Below are 11,256 nucleotides of genomic sequence, written 5' to 3'. Positions count from 1 at the left end.
CCAAAAAATGTAGAAGTCGAATTCTTCAGGATCTCCTACTATAGTAAATTACAATTTTTCCATTTCTTTCACATGATGACTTTCAGAATGAAACTAGCTATATCACCTTGCTTAGCAGCAACAGACAATTTCTAAAATACATTCAACTTGCTCGGAATTTGAATGTGAGACTTACAAAGAAAAACTCAGGAGACAACGGTGAAATTCTTTCAACTAAAGCAGATTCAATTCATACTGTCTTTAGAGCCAGTGCAGCAGATTACATCTTCAAAACATCTTACGTTATGAGAAGAGCATGGGGTGTACTCTACCTCATGCTACTGCCAGAGATGCCTAGATTTCTGTATTTCTAGAGGCTGAAGTCTTCTGGAACTCTGCTATGCATCTTCATGTCTTGACAATGGAAATTAGATCAAACTCCAAATCCTATATGTGAGCTACTTGTCTTTCCCTTTTATTCTCTCACTGTAAAGTAGATTTAAGCTCCTTGGAATAAAACATGAGGAAGAACCTGAGAATTAAGGTAAGAATGAGTGGACAATATATGAGAAACAGCACTGCAAAAGAATAATTGAAACGAAGATTTTTGAGAAGAAGAAGGATGTGTTAGTTTGTCTACATTCAAATGAAGTACCAACAACATCAGACTGAAATCAAGGTGCAAGATGAATGGAAACAAGTCTTAGAATGTGTGTTAAATAAAATATTATCTATGGTCATGTTCAAGCACTAGTGGAATTCTTGTTCTGCCATGAGGCTTCAGATTTCTACTCCACTGAGCTGCAGATTGCTGCATTTTATAAAGAATTAATGCTGCTATGTAGCTAGCTGCAAATGATTTTCCCACCATATTTTGCTGAAAAATGCAGTTTAGATGGCTTACATTTTGGAAAAAAAAAAAAAAAAAGAAGAAAAAAAAAAAAGAAGAAAAAAAAAGAATAAAAGTGAAAATCCATGCATTCCACTACAGAAAGCCAAAGTAATGTTCACTCCCATTAAGTTCAGTGTCCACTTGTAAGAATTCTGAAAATAAGACAGGAGCTTAACATATCAACTATTTCAAACTAACTGCTTCTTTGATCATCAAGTAGGACTTTTATTCTACTATTTCGTTTTCTATTATTTCATTTATTTCGCCTGTTTTCTTCTTTGCCTTCTTTAAAACAATCAAACAACAACAACAACAACAACAACAACAAAAAACATGAAGAATTCACAAGTGGGCAACAGGTGAGATGGAGAAAATTCTTGTTATTGTAAATTCTCTAGAATAATATGATTATTTAGACTATTAAAAGTGCTTCTTATATGATCTTTACCACACTATCAATATTTACCAGGTCACACAACAGCTCTTACATAATAAAAAACCCTCTTTCTCTATCATATGAGATATTTTCCATGTATTACTCACTATTACTCACTATTGTACTTGCATAACAAATTTAACTTAGTTTTTGCTCTTTATATCAACTGGTAACAGATGCACACACGAACTGCTAGAAGTAGCATGCAGTTCTAAATTTGCAAAATCAAGTCTGTTTTATTTTTCTTATCTAAGAAAACAGTGATTAACAACCCAAAGTCATGACACTGTGCACAAAATCAGGATTAAAGACACACATAAAAAAAACTGCATTTGGATTGAATATGCAATGATATTTTCTTAATTCATTTTTGTATATGTGTGTATCTTGTAAAGAAGTACAAATACTTCAAAATGAGATACGACACAATACAAGCAAGCATCTTGTTATTGCTCATTACAATTTATTGAAAACAGAATTCAGCTCTCTGAGTTCAAAGCATTATTCATACAGATTCTTGAAGAGAAGTCATAAATGAAGGGACAGGTGGTAGAGCTGACAGTAAACAAAGCTTTCTTTGACAAATGCCAGCATTTAATTTAGTCAAAGCAGTTCTAAGTGTGTTGAGACTGACAGGCATCAACTCTGTTTGAAGCAAGAAACTACTTTGAGCTTTCAGAAATACAGATGTTCTTTAAAATTATAGTGAAAAGCATGAGTACAATTAAAAGCATTCACCCATGTGAATAGAAATACACAAGACAAATTAATCAGGGCTTCCCAGCCTTCTAGTTGTGCTGATATATAGACGGGCAGCATACCTGTGATTTCGATTAACTTGCAATGGGAGCTTCAGGAGTACAATATCTAGAGAATGACACCATGTACTTCTGCATACCAGGAACTGGATCTGGCAGACCACATTGTCCCTCAGTTATATAATTCCCATGCAAAATACTTAACAAATCGTAGAATAGTCTTTTGAGGAGTGCTTTCCAGATTAGTGATCATGGCATTGAACTGCCAGACTTCCAGATGTGTCTGGACAACACTCTCAGACATATAGTCTGAATTTTGGGTGGTGCTGTGTGGAGCCAGGAATTGGTCTTGGTAATCCTTGTGGGTTCCTTCCAATTCAGGATCTTCTATGATTCTATGACTAACACAAGAAATTTCCTTGTACTCCTCACCTGTCATCTCTGTACGGTCTCAAAGTTCATCCTCTAAAATAATACTAACACTAAAAAGAATGGACGTGTTTCATTGTTGGGGCTGGACTAGATCAGAAGCAAATGCCTCCTACTGTGCCCACGAGGAGGCCATCACATTCTTCCATTCTGCTCCCCATGAGCACAGGGATGTTCTTTGTTTGCCACTCTCTATGATGAACAACGCTGGTGATACTTCTGAAAGCATTGATGTGACTTGCATTCACAGTCCTTTCTCCTACTGCAGTCCCTTACAGAACCATGATTCAAAGTTGGGCACTGTGGAGACAGCACTGTCCCACACCTCATGGGGCTAAGGTGATACGTAGGCTTACACAGCGCCTGTTTTGCTTTAGGTGCACCAAGCATATGTGCTAACGCCATGGCAAGTCCACATGCAGATTAGAAACAACTACAGCTATTTCTCAGAAGGTTTCCATCCTATCTCCTGTGAACTGCCCTACCTAGCTGCTGTGGGTTGTTAGCAGGGATGGAGCTGCCAGTGCAGCATGGCTGCTTTCAGCAGATGCAATCTTTCATCCCAGCTGGGCTTAGATGCAGCATACATATACAGTGGTTGGCTCAGCCTGCAAAGAAGAGTTGTTACATTTGGATCACACTGCTTGCACTGCTTAGGCTTTTCCTGGCAGAACTAACAATGACTGTTAATTACTGTTCTGCTAGTCCGACCAAATTGCTAAAGCACACGTTATTGACATTTATTTGGGTTTGATGCTCTTTACCTTCAAGCCAACAGTCACACCAGTGTGCCAGCAGTGGGGCAGGATGTAAGTTTGGCTGCCTGTGTGTCACTGGCATCGCAAGGGAAGAACACACACACTGAGGGCGTACAAGGAACCAGAGCTTTCATCGTCCCACGGAGGCCAGCCAGGCCTGAAGAAGCGGCACGCTAGCACCTGCACCCAGTCCTAGGTTTACTTGTCCACCATCGCCGCCTGCCCGCGCCCCAGCCGAGGCGAGTTGAACGGGCCGTACGGGACGAGAAACAAACGGCACAGGACGGACCGTCGGCAGCGGCCCTCGGGATGCCGGCAGAATCCCGCAGCCCGCCGCCTCCAGCCGCGCGAAGGCTGCTCCCGCTCAGCGCTGCCGGGGCCGGGGGCGGGGCGGGGCGGCCCGGGGCCGCGCGAGGAGGCGGTGCGGCCCACCCTGACGTCAGGGCGCCCCCGCAGCGCGGCCGCTGCCTGACACCTCCCAGCGCCGGGTGCGCGGGGCTGCGAGCAGCGGGTAGCGGGCAGCGGCAGCAGCTCCTCGTCGGCGGGACCCCGGCCCCATCGCTCCTCGGCACCGCTCGGCTCCGCTCGGCTCCGCTCGGCTGCATCGCGCCGCCTTCGCCATGTCGGTGGCCGGGCTCAAGAAGCAGTTCCATAAAGCGACCCAGGTACCGCCTCGGCCCCCCGCGCCGCGAGGGCCGTGCGCGGGTGCGTGGAACGCGGATGCGTGGCGCAGTCCGGTGCGAGGTACTGGTCTGGGTCCGGCTTCCCAGCCCGTATCCGGCTGCACGGGCACGCTTGGGCGCTTGTGTGAACGAGTGTGCACGAGTGTGCGTGGTGCATGTGGTGTGTGTGCGCGCGGTGCGTGAGCATACGCGGGCTCGCGTGAGTGCGCGGTCCACGAAGTGCCCCGCAGGCTGCCCCGCCGCCCCAGCCGCACCGCGGTGCGGAGCGGTGCGCAGGTGCCAATCCCGCAGGGGTTGGCTGGGCAGCTAGGGCAGGTGCCCGAGTGGGCGTCGGACCCGTTCTGCGGGCTGCGCGCCGGTTTTCCGTCGGCATGGATTTAGGCTGGCTTTCTAAATCAGACCTTTTTAAAAATTATTTTTCTCCCCTCCCTTCCTCCCCCCGACCCACTCAGGGTACAGGCAAAATCTGAATAATGAGATTTGGTCTTGTTGCTTTAGGCATGGTGTGTTATTGCAAGGAGGTCAGGATGGGTGTTTCACCCGGCTTCGATTTGTTTCGTAATGCAGAATCTGTGTGCTGTAGTCCGTAAGGGTACAGTTTCTGAATTGAGCTTGGACTTGGTGTGCTTATCTGTATCCCTAGATAAATCCAAAATGGTTTCATAGAAGTCAGGGGAATTTATTAGAATTTACAAGCTATACTCTGAGACTGGTGTGAGGCTCCATTATTTTCTTTGCAAGTAAGTACAGAACTCCTAGTAATTTTCACTGATTGTCACTGCATCTTCAGGTAGAAGTGTATGTTGCTATAAGCAGCCCCTAGGTGCAGACTTGCAGATACTGCAGCCATTAGGCTTTTCAACACCTACGCTTTTCCCTTTCTCATCAATCTCTTCTCTTTCATCTCATCCGTTGTTGCTCTGTGGAGAATTGTGCCTAAGGGAATGATCCTTTTCACAAGAATTTGTCCCAACTTTAGTTCTTGCTGTCTTTACAATTATACCATACCCGTGTTGACTATAAGTGCAGTGGGATGTGCCAAGTCCTCCACAGGCCCATGCAGGAGCAGGGTGACATTGTGTCTCACCTTTCATACCAAATTATGCTGCATCACTGGTAGAACAGTCTCCACAGAAGCCTGCTGTACTCCTGACAGATGCAGTAAGGAGCGGTTAAGCGTGCCTGAGCCCATGCTGCAGTGTCCATCTGCTGCTGCTACTTCATTTTATCACTCCCTGCTACCTATAGTGCTGTTGCAAACCCAGGAATCATCAGTACTACATTGAGTTCTCATACCAATAAGTAAGAATTGCAGGATCTGTGTCTTCCATAGTTAAGAAGTAGGCAATGAAAAGTTCTCTTTCTAGTAGTGTGTCTCAGTTCACCATTAGTGTAAGTTAATGAGTGTAACTCCACAGCAGTGGGGGTGCACATCCCCTCTGGAGTGAGCCTGGTGCAGAAGGGCTGTGAGTGCTGTTCTGTCCTTCAGATGACATGCTCACACAGACTGTCAGCAGTGCTGTAATGTAGAAGGAAAGAAGAGTTTTAGCTGGCTGGAGCCAAAATAGTACATTTGTGTTGCCAGATTTAGCAGCTATCAGATGATCAGATGATTTTTGGGCCCAGCCATGACTTTCACAGACTGTTTGTATGCAGGGCATGAAGACACATTCATGTATGAGAATGACTCACAAGTAGGTTGCAAGACAGATCTGTTTATTGGCTTGTTTTCAGCATAAGTGAGAAATCCAGGCCTTGATTGTGCTGCCCTTACTCCAGGGAAAATACTTCTGATAATGGATTAATCCCCAGGTGAAGTGTGAATGGAGCTTCCCAGATGGGACGAAACAAACTGGAAGTTTTGAAGACTGAGTCTTTCCTGCTGTTCTTAGCCCTGGAAGAACATGTGTATGATGCAGTTGTACTGCAGTCAAAGTCACACCTGTAACAAAGTTATTTCTGATGTGCCCTTTAATCCAGTAAAGCATTTGGAAGTCTTTCATTTTGTTTCTTTCTTCCTTCAATGCTGTAAAATTAGTAGTCCTCTCACACACAAGTGCATTATGAGTATACAATGTTATTATTATGGAATACAGTTTTAGTTGCAAGCATAAAGATACGTGTCACAATTTAAGTGTTACAAAAATGTTTTTCTATCAGAAATAAGCCACTGGCAGAACTTGCAATCGTATGACTTGTATGTCTAGATTGTTTTATTGCTAAGTGTTTTCATTTCAAATATATACATATATATATGTGTATATGTATATAAACTTGTGAGAGGTCAGGCTCACCTGCATTAAAAAATGCTACTTTTTCACCAGAAGCCCTATTGAAGAGCTTAATGTCTGTCAAATTCCTTGCACCAACTGCTGCAGTACATCATTGGAAAGCAGGTGGTATCTTTGCAGAATGAATGGGGTGTTCACCCCTTTTGCATTTTAGAAAACAATATTGATGGTTTTACCTCTGTGCAGCATCATAAAGTTTAGAACAAATATTCCTGAGTTTGTGAAAACAAGAATGAGTCTGTAATTGTGACATTCCTTCAAAATTACAAGATACTAGACTGACAAATGCAGAAGTACTGAACAGGCTAGACTGCACGTTTGTGTGTGTATCCCACAGAACATCTAAAGAAGAAATATAACCACATTTGCCTATTAACTGTGCTGCTGCAAGTCTGTCATCCTTGAATTAAGAGCATTACTCAGCGTACTTTTAATTATTATGTGGGTTTTCTTTTTCTTTTTCTTTTTCTTTTTCTTTTTCTTTTTCTTTTTTCTTTTTTTTTTTTTTTTTTTCCTGAAATGAGCAGCTAGTTGCTGTACTACTAAATGGTCAGTTTTCCTTTGGCCATGCAAGTTCCTCTGCTATCAGTGCTATGCCAGCATGGAGAAGTTATTGCAACCTGCAGGTTTGTGGGTGGTGTTAACCCTGCCAGAATGGCTTTTGGTTGTAGAGATTTGACAGTCTGGGGCATGTAAAGAGAGTTGTTGTAGAATATCAAGAACTCCAGTTCTGTGTGATTGCTTTCACAGCATAATATGGTACTTGTGAGGGACAGTCAAAACTGGGATAATTTCATGGGGAATCACAGAATTGCAGGAGTTAGATGGGATCTCTGGAGATCATTTAGTCCACTTCCCCTGCTAAAGCAAGTTGCTACATAGGTTTTGTAAAGAAATAAACAAAAATGTTGGGAATGGCCATATGCAAGATTTCCCTGGCAATTGGTGAAGAAATTAAACTAACCTTTAAATAGCAGTTCCAAATGGGCTGAATTGATTAAAAAAGCCAGTAATATAATTTCTTTTTCATTACTGAATTCTGCTATTTATGACACAAATTGATTCGTCTTTACACCATGGTAGAAATTAACTTTGTGTGCATTTTTTTTTTTTAATTATTATTTCCAGGGATTATTTCCAGAAGGAAAACTGAAAGAACTGCTTCCAGGCCACTCAGAGTTGTCAGAATCAGCCTTTTAGGTGGAAAGTACCATGCTTTCCTCTTTAACAAGGCAGCCTGTAAAGTGCATGGTGAGACTGACCCCACTGATTAATAAGGAGCAAATGGGACTCTTTCCCTGCTCTGCTATGATGCATGAATTCATGCATTGCAAAATTGTTCTGGCCTTCAGTGGGAATTTGCTGTTCAGTGGGAATGACTGTTCATTTGCAAAAAGACCTCATTAGAGATGAGGCAGAATTTGAAAACACTGAGCCTGTGGATTAAAAGTGTACTGTAAGAGTGTCTGCTTATTAGGAAGAGTGCGGCAAACCTTCTGAGTGCATGAAACCATATAAACTTGTAAAGTACATAAATAATTTCCACTGCTGTGAGTAAAACAGCCCTTCTTGAAACGTAATGTCTTCTGCCCCTGTTGAACTCTTCAACTGCAACTACCCAGTTGTTACACCATTTATTTCTTACTGATAGAGATTGTGGGTAGTGATATATCAATGTCATTATTTTCCTAAATCCCCACCCGGCCCCATATTCTATAATACAAACCTGAGTATCTCTCTGCGTTTAGCAGGAGCTGTTCATGCTTGCCAGCCTAGGCCTTTCCAAGGAAGGCACTTCATCTCTCTTTTCCCACTTACTTTGACTGAGTCTGAACTCACACTGTGTCTGCTTATCTCTTTTTGTGTCTCCTCTCAACATTATGCGTGAAATTTGGTTTAGTTCCCCTATATGTAGAAGTAGACGGATAAGTTTGAGAAGCTAGACAGTACCGTATTTTTTACTGTATTTTTCCTGGTGGAGCTATTGCACTTTATGTTGCATATATTGGACTTAAGAAGCCTCTATCTTTTGCAACATGTAACAAGTGAGCAGATGAAAGAAAGAGGAAAAAGAGATTTTTGTAAGGTGTCATGACTCTGAGGACAGTGCTCAGACTAGATGTTGAAATCTCTTAGAGGACAGTGTACTATGAGAACTCTATTTTCTCTCAGTTTGGAGTGGTACACCTGTAGGTCAAGGAAAGTGAGCAAATTTTTGATCCAGAAATAAAGAATTATTTTTAAGAAAGTTATGTAATTATCTGGAGAGGGGAATATTTCCAACTGTGAATAGGGAAATTCCTTCTATTTGTGCACTGTAGCTTGTTTATCAGATGCAGTATTCATGTTTGGCATCATTCCCACATGTCCTTTTATTGATATTATGTAATTGAAAGAATGAAAAATTGACCTTAATCTAAATTACCCTTTGCTTGGCTATTGTATAACCCTTCTGAGTTGTTGATGGCTTAAACAGTCTGTTCCAGTTTCTAACTCTGGTTCTAATCTAATAGGAAGAAGTGCTACTTAGTATGTGAAAAACATAATGGCTTTTTAAAAATTATTATTATTATTTCTTGATAATAAAATATCTTGATTTCTAAATAAAATTTTATCACTGCGTCTTTCCGCTTGATATATACAGTTTCCATTTTTTTGTACGTACATACAAATAAAGTTGGATGATTAACAGTGCTCCCACTGGTCTTTAGAAACAGAATATCTGTGGATGCTGGGCTCAAAACATAACTTGGTTTGGAGTTGTATTTTCTATTTTGATTTCATCTGCACTGAAAGAATGACACAGCGAGGAATTAGGAAGAGTGGGCTGTTCTTGGTCATCCATGCACAACCGTGTCTTTAAGATTTAAATGTGCCCTTGTGACTAGCAAGGGCTAATGGCATTCCATAAAAAGCACTGAAGCAGTGTATACACGGTTGATAGAAATGGACTTTGCAGACATTACTTTGCAGAAGATTCTGCAGTGCTATGTGAACACTTAAGTGAGGTGCTGGGGTGACTGTGCATATTTTAATGGAGACTGAAAGCTGAAGGAGCTTGAACACAAGCTGTTGTGATGTTGTAAGTGTGCTGGTGAAATCTTTGACCTTAAAAACTTGACAGGAGGTAGAGCACTCGAAATCCCGCTTGCTGACCACAGGGAGCTATTGCAGCTCTTTGAGTAAATATGAGTTGTGAATGGGCAGCATTTGGTTCTAAGTGCCTGGAATTAAGCAAACTCATGGCTCCCTTAGCAGGCAATCAAAACTTGCTTCCAACATCTTCTTTTCCTTGAACCAGAAGGTCTTGTTTTGCATTGCCTTCTAGAAACTTCTCTTACTCTTGTTCTCATTTTCTTCTCTCTGGCTGCTAATGGACAATGGTGCTGCTTAAATGTAAGGCTTTATGTAGATGAAAGAGCACTAAGCCACAGCACAGTGTTTGTATGATGTGAACACAGAATTACCTTCCACTCTTATGTAACCTAGCACTTAATCTTGGAGAAAAAAGAGTGGCTTTCTTTTAAACTTGAGGTCACAGCAGATCTTACAGGAATACATTCAGTTTGTCAAAGAAGTGATAGCAATTAAAATTTTGTTTGTTTGTTTGTTTATTTGTTTGTTTACCCCAGAGAGGTGATTAAAAAAATGGAAATTCACATTTACTGTGTTAGTGTTTTTCACAAGTTTTCCCTTTTTCCTTGTAGGTCTTTATGGAAGAAAATTGAGAAGACGTGACTCTTTTTGAAATTGAGTGTAATTCTATTTTTTTTGTGTGTGTAAGTGGAAAATACTGTGGCAGTCCTAGACAGGATGATTCATAGATTTGTCATTGTAATTTATTTGATACAGATGATGCTCTTCTGCCCATGCTGGAGGCCATATCTGTACAATTAAATAGCATTTTAAAAAGAATCCTCTTACTTAGACTGAGACTGACTGAAGCAGTTGTTGCAGCATAGCATGGGCCACATGAAGGGACAATGGTTTGGTATCACCTGCCTTTCAAGTCATCATGCACCTACCAAAGAAAGGGTGCTATTTGATCCCAGTAGAGGTGCTTCTGAGGCAGCAGCAAGTGTGTCATAGTTTCAGCTGGGGGGAAATTGTTTTCTTCAGGGTGTCTGCTATGGTGCATTTATGGTATTTATAGTTTCTGCTAAGCAGTGTTGTACAGAGCCAAGACCATTCTCAGAAGGGTTCAAGAAGCTGGTGGGAACAGGATTAGGACAGCTGACTTGAACTGTCCGAAAGGATATTTCATACAGTATGACATCAAGAGGAAGGAGTTTTGGAAGGAGTGGGAATTCATCAATCTCTCTTCTGATGCTCGGGGATGCTCAGCTAGGCAGCGGTTGGGGGATGGTGAGCAATTGCTTCTGCATCGTTTCTCACATACCGTCATATATATATGTGACACATAACTATTATATTTTTCCTTTCCTCAATCTTAGTAAATAGTTATCTCAACCCATGAGTTCTACATTTTTTTTCCAATTCTATCCCCCATCCCACTGGTAAGAGAGAGTGAGCGAACAGTGTGGTGCTCAGCCACCTGCTAGGCCAAACCACAGCAAAGTGTAACCTTGCTAGCAGCAGCCTGTAAAGGAGGCTTGAGGTGATGCCAGAGGACCTCCTGAAAGAATGAGAAATTAAGCCGCTGGTTCTGGTTCAGCTAACAGGTGTGTCATGCCGGAGAGGGCTAGTAGGGTGGATCCATATTTCTTAAGAACAGATAGCACTAGCTGAGTTAATTAGCCACAGAACAACTGGAATATTACTGCAATTTACATTGGGTTGGTTTGGTCATCTGTCTTGCATTTGAAATCTCTCTGTCAGATTGAGATATCGTATTGAGTTCTTGTAAACTGAAGTTCTCAACAGAGAAAAATGCTGACTTTCTCCACCTTTCTTGCCTACTCTGATGGCACAGAGGGTGTAGTTACACCACACGTTTCTAAAATGATGGCAGCCTCTATGTGTTTTTATGATTTGTAGTTTTATTTGAAATGATGTGCAATGTGCCAATT

The 11,256-nt window shown here is 41.9% G+C and overlaps 1 protein-coding gene across 1 annotated transcript in view; it reads left to right on the top strand.

The window, feature by feature from the left end:
• Window positions 1-3,707: 3,707 nt before the first annotated feature.
• Window positions 3,708-11,256, top strand: part of SH3GL2 (SH3 domain containing GRB2 like 2, endophilin A1) — an 88,321-nt gene continuing 80,772 nt past the window's right edge. The window contains exon 1 of the mRNA XM_052701119.1: window positions 3,708-3,917. Coding sequence (XP_052557079.1) covers window positions 3,873-3,917 — 45 coding nt within the window. The 5' untranslated portion in view covers window positions 3,708-3,872. The remainder of the gene's footprint in view (window positions 3,918-11,256) is intronic.

This window comes from Tympanuchus pallidicinctus, unplaced genomic scaffold (assembly GCF_026119805.1).
Source record: "Tympanuchus pallidicinctus isolate F22 unplaced genomic scaffold, pur_lepc_1.0 scaffold4, whole genome shotgun sequence".
In the NCBI taxonomy this organism is placed as follows: domain Eukaryota; kingdom Metazoa; phylum Chordata; class Aves; order Galliformes; family Phasianidae; genus Tympanuchus; species Tympanuchus pallidicinctus.
The sequence above is the reverse complement of the archived record's forward strand: the minus strand, read 5'-3'. Positions and strand labels throughout refer to the sequence as shown.